General features: G+C 38.7%; 1 protein-coding gene across 1 annotated transcript in view; it reads right to left on the reverse strand.

Moving 5' to 3' along the window:
* Positions 1 to 1,530: 1,530 nt before the first annotated feature.
* The window catches only part of tespa1 (thymocyte expressed, positive selection associated 1), a 30,215-nt gene continuing 17,596 nt past the window's right edge, over positions 1,531 to 14,149 (reverse strand). The window contains exons 5-9 of the mRNA XM_062971064.1: positions 12,754 to 12,807; positions 10,567 to 10,603; positions 8,703 to 8,801; positions 7,588 to 7,796; positions 1,531 to 6,519 (exon numbers count right to left, since the gene is read on the reverse strand). Coding sequence (XP_062827134.1) covers positions 5,855 to 6,519; positions 7,588 to 7,796; positions 8,703 to 8,801; positions 10,567 to 10,603; positions 12,754 to 12,807 — 1,064 coding nt within the window. The 3' untranslated portion in view covers positions 1,531 to 5,854. The remainder of the gene's footprint in view (positions 6,520 to 7,587; positions 7,797 to 8,702; positions 8,802 to 10,566; positions 10,604 to 12,753; positions 12,808 to 14,149) is intronic.

The following is a 14,149-nucleotide window of genomic DNA, read 5'->3' on the forward strand; positions in this document are numbered from 1 at the left end:
TAATTGAATTTTGAAAATTTTATCTTCTTGTGGAAATAAGCATTGGTGAGAAAGCTTTAGTGGAGACATCTTTTCCCCATGATAACTCTTTCAAGAGTGTATTTCCCTTCTGAGAGGTAGATTCTTCTCATTTCCTATTGTCTTATCCTCATTCTTAACTATGAGTTTGTAAGTAGGATGTTTGTGAATCAGGGACTATTTGTATTTTTATTAGTACTGGATATTCCAGTATAATAAAACAACTAGTGATGATTATTTTGTTTCCATGCATTCGTTTTCCAAGGGTGTTCCTGGTAAACATCCTTAAACCTCTGGCATTGGAGACTTGGACAGGGAGAAGTTTATGTTATAACAAATCTATCTGAAGAGCAATTAGTCCCAAAGGTCAAGACTTTGTGCAAACAGAGTGATAATTTTAATTAAATATTTCTCTCTTGCCAGATTTTCAAAAAAAATAGCAATGTCACTTTCATAGCTAAATCCAAACACACAGTAATGGGTGACTTTCCCACATTGGTGAGGGCCAAGAATATTGGCACGTACTGTAATTAAGGACAGTGCAATATATTTAATCCTATTGGATTTAGACTGGAAAATCAAACTTGTTTCAATTAATGAACATTACCTTGGTTTCCCCACCACTTGTGAAGGAAAAATTGAATATTCCCCACTGGGCCAAACCTGTTACAACTCAATATTCTATCCTTTTGAAGTAACAAAATGAAACTAACTTTATGATTTTGTGTGAGTGAAAGTTCAAGAAAGAAACCATTGAAATGTGTTGTTGAAGACTTTCGTGGCCAGAATCACTGGTTGCTGTGAGTTTTCCAGGCTGTATGGTCATGTTCCAGAAACATTCCCTCCTGATGTTTCGCTCACATCTATGGCAGGCATCCTCAGAGGTTGTGAGGTTTGTTGGAAACCAAATAAGTGGGGTTTATATATCTGTGGAAGGTCCAGGATGGGAGAAAGAGCTTTTGTGCACTTGAGGCAAGTGTGTATGTTACAATTGACCACCTTGATCAGCACTGAATGGCCTTTCAGCTCCAAAGTCTTCAATGCTAATCAAGGTGATCAATTGCAACATTCACACCTGCCTCAAGTGCACAAAAGTTCTTTCTCCCACCCTGGACACTCCACAGATATATAAACTCCACTTGCTTAGTTTCCAACAGACCTCACAACCTCTAAGGATGCCTGTCTTAGATGTGGGCAAAATGTCAGGAGAGAATGCTTCTGGAACATTCCATACAGTCCAGAAAACTCACAGCAACCCACTTACAGCAGACTTTTTTTCCTGTTGTAGGAAAAAACAAAATGTTCCCATATTCAAATGTCCTTGTGTGTTTGTTGCAAAATAATTATTTTGTGGAGAAAAATACATCTTATTTCACACAAAAAGCGTTTCTTCTCTTTGTGTGTGTGTGTTTTTAAATAAAATCAAATAAAAACCATGGTCAGAATCCTGTATGTGAGTTACATCTTTTTCTCCAAGGAATGGCTTTTCTGTGAATATCAAAAACAAATTGATTAAAATACTTGCAAGTGTATTATTCTGTTGTTTTCACCTGGGAACAAATAACTATTAATATACTTTCCATTCTTACCCTTACCCTCCCATCCACTAATGTCTTTAATTATGATTGTGCCAGTAATCACAAAACTTGAGGAGGATACATCATCATCACCATCATCATCATCATCATCAAACACAGTTAGTTTTAGGCTATTCTGCTAAAACTGAGGCACAGATTGAAAAACAATAGCTGAGTCTCCTTTGCTGATCTCTGTATGGCATGATGTCAGCTCTCCCAGCAATTTTGATTGGTGTTTCATATTGTTATGAAGAAAGAAACTTTATTCAGACACTGACTTACTCTGCTAACTTCTCTCCCTTGGTCTCTGAGTTTTCTCTCAACATTTGCAATCATGAAGATCTGGGTCCTCCTTGTGTTGGCAGGAATCACCTTTGCCTTGGTTTCTACAGGTCAGTTGGTAATATTCATATTTTTTAGCCTCCAAGAATTTAGAAACTCCTATCAGAAGTGACTAGACAGCCACAAAACCCAGCAGCAGCTCAATTGCATGGATTAACCTATATCTTAAGTTGCGTTGTTCAAAGTCAGACTACTGGTATCCCTAATGTAATATTTTCTCTATGTACTTATAACAATACCCTAAAACATAAAACAGAGCAGTGGTTCTTAACCAGTGGGCCACAAAAACAAAAATACAGTCTGCAAACCCCTTTCCTCTTTATTTATTTAGTTTAATTATTTAAATTTCTGCAAAGCTATCCATTGCATTGGATAGACCACATCAGCTCTATATTATTAAATATAGTTTTCTGTGGGCGAGCAGATGGCGACTACTGGATGGTATATGTTCTGTATCAGAAACTAGAGCTGGTGTGGTCTATCCAATGCAGTTTTCTGAATCAGCACTCCAAATAACCAAACCGAATCTAAAGTTGGCCAAAAACTGATTTTAACTCTTTTGGTACTATTATTTATTTATTTACAGTATTTATATTCCGCCCTTCTCACCCGAAGGGGACTCAGGGCGGATTACAATGAACACATATATGGCAAACATTCAATGCCAACAGACAAACAACATATATAGACAGACACAGAGGCATTTAACTTTTTTTTTTCCAGCTTCACGATTCCGGCCACAGGGGGAGTTGTTGCTTCACTGTCCACTAGTGGCTGTACTTCCTCATACCTTTCCTCATGTTTTGCTGGCAGTTTTATGATATTGTAAATTAGTTAAATTAGCCTCCCGCATAAAGCGTACCTAAATTTCCCTACTTGACAGATGCAACTGTCTTTCGGGGCTGCATAGGTCAACAGCAAGCCGGGCTATTTAGTGGTCTGGGCAGTAGCAGTATGCTGCTTGGATTATTAGGCGACTAATAGGATTCAGGCAGACAGAAGAACCTAACTGACCTCAACATGAATCCTTTGGCAAGCAATTTGGAAATGATATTGCATGGTTACACCAATAAAGTTGGGATTAGATGTAAAAAGATTACTTTGAGTAACATGTTTGCTTTTACTCTTCCTCCTCCCAGCCTTTGTAGATTAAGTTCAAGTGGGGAATGCTTCAAAAACTAAGGTCAACAACAGAAGTGTTTTACCATAGACAGTAGAGCTCCAAGAATAATTGCTTAATTGCCTTTCACATTTCAGCACAAGCAGGCAGGTTCTCTCTTTGGTTGAACACATGCAATCACAGTCTTGATGGAATTGGTTACAAACTTCCCAAGAGTCCTGTAACTATGAGTGCTAAGCCAACACAGGCAACTTGTTTCCTTTTTCTACTGGTTGGTGGGTTGTTTCCATATCATTGGGTGATGAGTTTTATTCCTAACGTAAAGGAGGTGTATCCCCCCCCTTTTTTTTTTGGTAGGGGGAAAGAGTTCACTAAGGGATAGCTCCTCTCAAGTGTGGACTAAAACGCTGCAAAAAATCACTGACTCACTGACATGGAAGCTGCTACTGTTCTATATTCTTTATATAGTGACCAACACTGAGTGGTGATAAAAATATTGGCATATTTTTCATAGTGATTTTTCAATGTTACAACTACTTAGTAGTTTTTCAACAAAGCTTGAACCAGCAACTAACAAATTAAAAGTGATGATAGTAGAATTTGCTCTTTCATGATGAAGTCTTACCTATATTAATAAAAGTATGAATTCACCCTTCAATTGGAAAAAAAGAAGCAAACCACCTATATTCCAATTTTAGATTAATTTGGGTCAAAACCAGCAGTTTTGGCAGAGCAAAAACCATTTGCCCCCAAAACATTTACAATACCAATCTATGTGCAGTATGTATACACTGAAGTTCTGAGTTACAGAACTTCACTTATTGCTGATTTCCTTCACTTATTGCTGGGGTTAGGTTCCAGGACCACCTGCAATAAGTGAAAATCCGCAAAATAGGGACACTATATTTATTTTAATATTTATACATTATTTTAGTAGTTATACACTATTTTAAGTCTTTATCAACCAATCGTGTGTTGATAAATTACCTCCTTCTCCTCCCCTTGCCGCTTGGGCTCCTTTTCCTCTCCCTTTGGCTTCTCCTTCCTCCCTTCCTTAGGCTGTAAATTTTAATTTTTTATGATTTATAGTAGTCTTTTAGAGTTTATTGAAAAACCGCAAAACAGTGAATCCGCGAAAAGTGAACCGCGAAGTAGTGAGGGAACACTGTACTCTCATTCTAAACAAGTGTATCGATGATTACTTACAGAATTGACCACATTGAATGTAATGTGACAAGAGATGTGTATAAAACTGCACTGTTGGCTGTCTGAATGCTGATCCTCCCCCACAATCTCATTCAATGTTACTTTTCCTTTGCTGCAACTGCTCCCACTCCTGCTTTGTTACCCCCAAATTGGCCACATAGTTGGTCCCAAACAAACAGGGATCACACAGTGAATGGAACAACATCACAGATAACTTCACAGATACACACATCAGTATATATGCTGACTATTATTAGGCTACTTGAAGGTATCACCAAGAGCAAATTACTGTGAGGGTGCCTAACAATAATTCAAACAAAAAGAACACTTTTTTCAAGGAACACTAAAAATTACCATAAATGAAAGGCATATTGAAATGTCAAAATATCTTCAAAAAAGAATAAATAAACCAAATTCCATTGGCAGAAGAGCAAAACATATTGAAGTCATTCAAAAAAGCTGTCATTGTATTAAAAAGTTTTTAAAACCCCAGCCGACATTCTACAGTCTCCCTCATCTTCACCTTTTGTTCTGTTTAACCCAACACAATATGGCTCCTGAAACAACTGGGGTGATAGAAGTTTTATTTTTGTGTTCTATGCCTCCTGAAACTGAGGAAGCTAATTCCATGGACAGATTAATTGTTGTGGGTTTGATTTATCTGCCCATTCTAAAATAGCTCCATTGTTGATGCGTTGCCATTATTACATTGCACTTTATTGTCCATTTTAGCTGTGAAACTACCTCTCCCCATTTCAGAATATTCTGCACTTTGGCCTAGATCTATGAATTAGTCTCCTGTTTTTAACATTTTATGCTGCATGTTGATTTTAATGACTGTTTTATTGATGCTGATGTTTTTATTGTTGGGATAATTGTGTTATTGTTTTGTTATTGTTATTATATTGTTGTATCGGGCAAGGCCCCATGTAAGCCGCCCCGAGTCCCTTCAGGGAGATGGGGCGGGGTATAAAAATAAAGTTGTTGTTGTTGTTGTTATTATTATTATTATTATTATTATTATTATTATTATTATTATATCAACCTCTGTTCTCTCGAGTGCTGAACAATATTGCAGGAACCTTAGTGATCTTGCTGAAACAAAATTGTGGACCTAGCACAGCAAAATGTTTTTGTCATGTGCAGGAAGCTCATGATTTGATCCCTAGCACAGCCAGTTCAAAGCGGGCTAGAAGAACCAGTGATCAGGTACGTTATAAGCCAGCCTTCTTTTTCTGAGATATACATCTCTTACCACTCAAAAAGCTGGGTGACTTCTGGAATCGGTGTCCTCAAAACCATTTCACAGGCTCATAGAAGCATAGAATTGGAAGAGACAACATGAGACATCAAGTCCACACCCCCCCCAACTTGGTCCAATACTAGCACACAGCATTTAAATGTTTCTTTCGGGAAACCCACTAGCATTATTTCTATGCCCTTTACAGTAAGGTAGGCCAGGCCTAGTGCAAATAAAGGACTACAGTCTGAAGCACCCACACTGTCCTTCCACTGCTAAAGTGTCATTTGACCTGCCAATGTTATGGCTAACTGCTCTTCCCTTCTTAACTGTAATGTTGAAACAACTCTATCAAGAAGTCCACACTTTCTTTCCAGAAGAGCCCTTTTCTGTTGACTCAGAAGACTCTTCATCTGATTCCTTGCTGCTTTCTTCTGGTGGTGGAGAAAGATGGTGGACGAATTCTTGATAACCATCAATGTCTGGACTTTCCCTGTTGGTCCCATCAGTGGAAGAGGCAAGCCATGGTTGTAAGCCCAGCAAGATGAGATCTATCTTTTCCTTAGACTGAGCTGGACCTTCACAGCAGAAACAGGCAGGAGCCACAGGAGTCAAGTCCATCATAACTGATTTTGAAGAAGCGCTCTCCATTTTGGTGGGGTCTTCAGGAGCCACTATGTGAATCCTATCCAATCTGTCTTTGAAAGCCTTTGCCATCACTTCCTGTACAATCTGTTCCAAGCAGCTCATGGGAACCTGTGTATCGGATGCCCCTGAGAGCCTTCTCTTTTGGGGTGAGATGTACAAACACATCCTGGAAACAGCTCTTTGCAGGCGTTGGAGTGGAGAGAGAGTGTCGGGGTTGGAGGGAGCATTCCATGATTCTGGTATTTCAGGGAAATCCCAGAACAATTTGGCAGGAGAAATCTTCTGCACAGGAGTCTTAGATACATAAGAGTAGAGGCAGAAGAGTGCATCTGCAGTTACAGCCAGAGTCTGGACCTGCTTGAACCGACCTGTAAAAGAAAAGGTAGACAGAGTCAGAAGAATCAGTCCAAGAAGACCCACCATCTTGATCCAAATGGGCTCATATGCTTATGATAAAGATCACACATTGTTGTCCATCTAATCATTGTTGCTGTGAGTCCCCATACAAGAGAAAAGTTCAAACAAATAAATGAACAAATGGCTTTTAATAGCCAAAAAAGCATAAATTGGCACTGAAAACTGAGGTTTAAATTTAATATATCTATTCCCCTTAATGCATTAAAATTTAATCAGTCATTTTAAAGTCATTATTTAAATTAACAAAGGATAGCACTAGGATGGATCACTATTAGCATTTCACATTCTTTTGATTCATGACTTTATAGAGGCTTGATATTTTAGTAATTTAGTAATTGTAATTGATTTGCTTTAAAAAAAATTAAATGCTCATATTTGTACTAGTGGATCAACTATTAATGTAGTGAATTAATTTGATGAGGTTCACTTAAATAATCAAGGTTAATGAATTGCTTGCAGCATTAATATTAACAGTAATAAATTAGCATTACACTAACATTTACAAGCTCTGCCTGGAACATACAACAAACTGAAACAGGATTTTCAGCTTAACTGAAAGCCCACATCTCCTCTCCACAACATTCACAACGGTCAGTTGAACAATCTATTGATAAATAAGTCAATGATAAGTAAAATGTAGCCCTTGGGCTGCAGGTAGACCCCAAGGCTGGTTTTATGGCATTTCACTTTTTCATAATAATTAAACTACCCTTTAACAGCATCCCCACCCCCATCCCAAACATGGATTTCATCTTTAGGAAGTTTGCCTATATTGTTTGAACATCTCAAAGATCCGATGTTTCAAAATAATATGTGAAAATCTGGACGCATCTACATTTGTTTGAGAACTTTGGTTGTGGACAGAGATTTGTTGAGAGATATGCCAAATACTGAATGCAATATTTTTTGCATGCAAAGCATGTGCTTTGTTACTTGACTGTAACTTCTCTCTTGTGCACGACTCTGGTCTTCCCTTTGGGATCGCAGCTCTGGAAGAACTGCCTCTGTGTCGCACTCACTTGCTAAGATCAGGCAAGGATCTTCCATCTCAATCCGTTGCACCTGGGCTCTCAGGAAAAGCTGGAAATCAATGCCCTTGGCCTGAGATGGAACTGAGAAGAACCGGGCTGGGATCCAAGATGTGGCTTGTGGCTCCTCTTGGATGAAGCCCAAGTTGCAGAGGATTGTCTCCACATCCACTTCACAAAGGTCCAACACTTCTGAGATACTACAGGGAGAAGGATGAATGGGGTGTACAAATATAGCAAAGGCTCAACTTATTTTTGCATTTCTCGGACATACCAGCTATGCCCACTGGTTCATACTCTAACTTAACTCCAGTATGAGACAATACCAGAAATACCATAGTGTCTATTGATTATGTGAGCCTGGGTTTGATGGTGATTACTGGAGCGGCTTGAGCGCCCGCTGTTAGCTCCAGCTCCTGCCAACCTAGCAGTTCGAAAACATGCAAATGTGAGTAGATCAATAGGTACCGCTCTGGCAGGAAGGTAACGGTGCTCCATGCAGTCATGCCAGCCACATGACCTTGGAAGTATCTACGGACAACGCCGGCTCTTCGGCTTAGAAATGGAGATGAGCACCAACCCCCAGAGTCAGACATGACTGGACTTAACGTCAGGGGAAACCTGCACAAATTTGCCCTTGATCCTGATATTTAGCTCCTTTATATTCTTTATAATGAGTGCTTTAGGTAATGTATTGTAATACACTTCACAGAAATGCCAGGTATTCCTGCTCCTAGTCCAATACTCAACATTGGAATATGGTGGTGTAGGCAGTAATGACTGATAGCTTCTATATCAGGGATGAAATGACCTGGCTGCAGGTTTTATTTCTAATTTTAAAGGAGCTAACCAATGTGATGAATCTTATTCCCCACCCACCCCATAAAATCAGTTCAACACCATGAGTACCTCTCTTAAAGTCCAGATTAAAACCTGTAGTAAATTCACTGTCTCAGGATTGATCTATGCTGTATTATATGGGTCTACACTAATGCTGTTTCAAATTGCATTATATGGAGATGTAGATCCAACCTCACTAAAATAGAGGTCAGCAGCTGCCAATGGATATAGGTAGAACAAGCCTCCTCCAAATGTTCCTCATATACCTGGAGGTAGTCTTGTTTGTGCTACTCGAGATGGCACTGGAAGCCATGCTATGATCCAGATTAATATGCTGAGAAGACCATCTGCTATTTTTTGGGAACCTGCAATGGAAGAGGAAAAAAGTGATTTATCTGGGCTGACACATCTGGTCTAAAAAAAGAAACCCACTAATGCAGGAGTAGGAAAATACATAGTGCTCCAGATTTTGTTCTACTCTCAACAGACCCCAAACAGCATAACTGAAGATGAGAGTAGTGGAAAGTCCAATAGCATCTGCAGTGTGATATAGTCTCCATATTTGGAGACGGTATATTTATGGCAATAACAATGGTCTGATAGGCATTCCTTCTCCACTGATTAACTTGGGAACTGCCATTTTCTGGGTGATCTCAAACCAAAAAGGCTTAGCATCCTCTGACAGAGCTTCGAAAGGCAGCATTTTTGGAATGCACTCCTAGAATTCCATGGTGCCTGGAGGATTCCAAGAGCAGTCATTCAAAAGGTAGCTTTTCTAAGCTCTGCCCTCACAAGATTAAACTTCATAGGATTTTTTTTAGGAGAGATTCAACAACTGCAAAGATTAAAAAGTGAACAGTAGAACACAACACACACTCACACACACAAGTACAGTAGAGTCTCACTTATCCAAGACTCGCTTATCCAAGGTTCTGGATTATCCAAGGCATTTTTGTAGTCAATGTTTTCAATATATCGTGATATTTTGGTGCTAAATTCGTAAATACAGTAATTACAACATAACATTACTGCGTATTGAACTACTTTTTCTATCAAATTTGTTGTATGACATGATGTTTTGGTGCTTAATTTGTAAAATCATAACTTAATTTGATGTTTAATAGGCTTTTCCTTAATCCCTCCTTGTTATCCAAGATATTTGCTTATCCAACGTTCTGCTTGCCCATTTAGCTTGGATAAGTGAGACTCTACTGTACTTAGAGAGAGGTGGCCTGGTGCCTCCCCATCTCACCACAGATGCCCAGATATAGAAGAAAAATAAGTGCCTTTTGGTTGCTTTAATTTCAGCACACTACCACTTCAGTTACTTGCACCAGAATTTCGTGTAATGAATTGGTAATGTGCAATTTGTTATGCTATGAAAGCCCTTCACTATAGAGATGGCCTACCATATGTCACAGATTTAGCATTTTTGCCATTTCTGTTCTCCAGCATATGTACAGGTATCGCGGAAGAGGGGAATTATTGTACTGAGGCCTCAAATTGATTAGATATTCATACAGAGTCCCCAGACCCTGTGTTACATCATCCAAGAATTGAAAGAAAAACAGCAGCATGGCATTTGGTAGCCCCCAAAATGGGAGGGTGCTGAATGTGCCTGTGCTGTGGTCCAAACTTTAAAGAGGATATACCTAGAAAAGTTCCCTTTAAAGTTTGAAAAAAAGCCCAAGCTTATTGAAGGTAAGGTAAGCTTCAGTTCTGGCAGAATTTGAAGGAGGAACTATGCTTTCCGTTTTGAAATGAAGCTAGGAGGAGTAGTTCAAATGTATAGTTTCCAAGCTTTATTTTTTAATTTTAATCTTGTTATCTAGATGTAAAATCCAAATTAAATCTTAACATCTTGACAATCGATGTCTTGGTTTTAATAAGTGTCATGTTATGTTGAGGTTTTAAAACTATAATGTTATTATATTGTGTTTTAAATTATGGATTATATGTTAATTTTATGTTGTGGTTGGATTGTTTTCTCATGTAAGCTGCCCCGAGTCTCTTCGGGGAGATGGAGGCAGAGTACAAGAATAAAGTTATTATTATTATGTTATTATCTTCAAGATGTAAAAAAAAACATTTGTTCCAACAAAGGTAAGCTTTTTGGTTTGTGCCTCTTACCCAGACTCAGCTCTGCCTTTGTTGAGAAGAAACATTGCTAGAAAGAAGGGGAGAGAAAAAAGGCATTCAAGAACAATAGCTACACCAAATCTGTTTCAAGTTAGTTATCAGCTAAGAAGCCTAAAATAAGCAAAATAACTTATATTTTGTATGCTAGCACTTTGATCTTCTTCCTACCACCAGCCATTCCGAACCCTTGTCTTTTGGTGTTGTTTATAGTACTCTCGCCTTCATTGACTTGTTGCCAGGTATTTCCTACTGGGATTTAATATAAACTGTCAACCAGTTGAGTATCCCAATTTACAAGAAAAATAGTGATTCTATCACCTCCCCAACTTGGGAAATTTGGTTTTCAGTCCCAGCACTGTCCCAGGCCCATCTGGTGAGGACATAGGAGAGGGACTTTTTGATGACTGCTCCCTAGCGATGGAATTCCCTTCTTTAGGCAGCTAAAATGGCCTCTTCTCTGCTATGTTTCAAAACAAGCATTAGATGATTCATTGATTGATCACAATGTTTTTTAATGTAGAGATGCTGTATATATTTATTGTATTTTTTAAAAAAAATGTTGTATAATTTTTAAATTGGAGGCCTCAAACTAAGGCCTGTGGGCTGGATGTGGCCATCCAAGGTCATTTACCTGACCCTCGCCCTAAACTTTAGACTAAGTCTAAAATGACTTGAAGACATATGACAATAATAATCCTAATTGACTTGATTATCTCATCAGCCAAAAGCAGGCCCACATTTCCCACTAAAATAGTGGTAAGTTTGTGTCGGTTAAAATTGTTTTTCATTTTAAATATTGTATTGTTCTTTGATAAATAAGATATGTGCAGTGTGCATAGGAATTTGTGTGGGTTTTTTTCAAACTATAATATGGCTTTCCAACAGTCTGGGGGGCTGTGAACCAGCACTTGGCTTGAAAATCAATGTTTTAAATCGATGCCCCCAGTGGCACAATATATTAAACCCTTTTGCTAGCAGGACTGCAGACCAAAAGGTCAGCAGTTCAAATCTGGGGAGTGGGGTGAGCCCCTGTCTGTCAGCTTCAGCTTTTCATGTGGGGACATGAGAGAAGCCTCCCACAGGATGGTAAAACATCCAGGCGTCACCTAGGCAATGTCCATGCAGACGGCTGTTTCTCTCACACTAAAAGTGACTTGCACTTTCTCAAGTCACTCCTGACACGGAAAAAAAAAATCAATGTTGTTTTAACATGACTACATGTCTAATTGTGTTTTGCTTGGAATCTGCCTTAGATCACATGTTGGACTAAAGGTGGGGAATTTAATTAATTATTTCATTGATTGCTTTGAAGACTTGATGAGTTAGATGAAAGCAATATTTCTTATCTTAATGCACAGTGTGGTAGGACGCAAATTTAGATATCATTTGTGAAATCTGAGCTGCTATACTCTAAAGCTGAGCTCAAATCTTTGAAAGTAGACCTCCCAAGGCCTTAGCTGCTTTACAAAGATAAACTTGATCATACGTAAATCCCATCATGGTACATCAGATCTGCCTGATTTTGGCTCAACTAATTTGATATGACAGCAAGCCAAGCAAAACAAGAAAAATATGCTGACATTTTGTACTGGAGCTATTGATTCATATCCTTCTGTTACAAATCTGTATCTGCCCCATTTTCAGTAAGTATATTTTTATTGCAGCTGGGTAAGCCTTGAGTAACATCTCTTAACAAAAGTTAGAGCCATGTTGGTTTAGGCTTAGGTTCCACGCTTGACTCATTTGGGATCCCTATGGCTTTAGTTACATTAAAACCGACATGAACATTTCCAGTGTTGATGACCTTTCTGATGTGTTGTGTCTAAAGCTACCCAGCCTCTAAAATATCAACATTGCATATTGCATTTTAGTAGTATTGCTCCTTTAAGAAGCTTACTATTGGTTGCAGTGGCTTTTGTCTTTCAGTCTCTCCTCCATCTATCACTCCTGCACAAAGTATTTTGTCAGCTGGTATTACATACCCTCCAACATTTTACAGGTAAAAACTGGTACAAATGTGGCACAATGATATCAGATATACCTGCACCTACTTGGACATACAAGATTCTCTCCCCTACTCTCCTCCCTGCTGAAATGTCTGCAGGTTACCCAAATGCTTCTTTTTTATATTGACCCAGTGCAGAAAGACCTATTTGCAATATAGTTCTCACTCCTTACCTTCGGCTCCCAGGCTAAGATCATCTTCAAAGCTGGTTCTATTGCTGCAGGATCCTGTAAAAGAAACACATAACAAAGCCACAATCATCCCAATGCTCTTGAGAAATGCTCTTGAGCACAATCAAGAAGCCAGAGGCTGAAAAAGTTGACCAAGGTCAAAAAACTATGCAGAGGTTTCTATGAAATCTTATCAGGAATGTAGCATTATAAAGCTCTTCCTATATAGGCCTGGCTAAGTGTTATATAAATCTACAACAGTACAGACAAGTCAACACACACCATACATACTGCATAATTCGTTGGTTGCAGGAAACAGACTCCTAAACATCTTTAATTGTGCAACTAAGCCTGGTCTTTTGCAACCAAGTCCAGGGTCCCACTAGTCAGAGGGAGACCAAATGACTAGAAGTAATATTCATACCTTGTTTCCCTGAAAATAAGACATTCCCGGAAAATAAGACCTAGTAGATGTTTCGCTGCATTTCTTAATATAAGGCCTCCCCTGAAAGTAAGACCTGGCAAAGTTTTTGTTTGGAAGCATGCCTGCCGAACAGGACACCAGAGGATGCAGGATCAGTAAATATATGTACCATAGATTGTTTTACATGGAAATAATAGTAGTACAGTAGAGTCTCACTTATCCAACATAAACAGGCCGGCAGAACGTTGGATAAGCGAATATGTTGGATAATAAGGAGGGCTTAAGGAAAAGTCTATTACACATCAAATTAGGTTATGATTTTACAAATTAAGCACCAAAACATCATGTTTAACAACAAATTTGGCAGAAAAAGTAGTTCAATACGCAGTAATGCTATGTAGTAATTACTGTATTTACGAATTTAGCACCAAAATATCATGATGTATTGAAAACATTGACTACAAAAATGCGTTGGATAATCCAGAATGTTGGATAAGCGAGTGTTGGATAAGGGAGACTCTACTGTAGTAAGAAATTCTTGATAGGATTGACAGTTTGTCTGGTTATGCTGGTTTGTTATGACAACTATTGTACAGTATATAATAAATGTTCATTTTTGTTCAACAATAAATATGAATTCTTCTTCATGGAAAAATAAAACATCCCCTGAAAATAAGATCTAGCGTATCTTTGAGAGCAAAAATTAATATAAGACACTGTCTTATTTTCGGGGAAACACGGTAGGAACACAACAAATATTATTTCTAGTCATTTGGTCTCCCTCTGACCAGTGGGACCCTAGACTTGGTTGCAAAAGATTAGGCTTAGTTGCACAATTAAAGACGTTTAGGAGTCAGTTTCCTGCACCCAAAGAATTATGCAATTCATTGTGCCCCTATAGGAGCCCCCGGTGGCACAGTGGGTTAAACCATTGTGCCAGCCGACTGATGTCTTGAAGATTGGGTTGCTGGCCTG

The sequence above is a fragment of the Anolis carolinensis genome, chromosome 2 (genome assembly GCF_035594765.1).
Source record: "Anolis carolinensis isolate JA03-04 chromosome 2, rAnoCar3.1.pri, whole genome shotgun sequence".
Taxonomy (NCBI): Eukaryota; Metazoa; Chordata; class Lepidosauria; order Squamata; family Dactyloidae; genus Anolis; species Anolis carolinensis.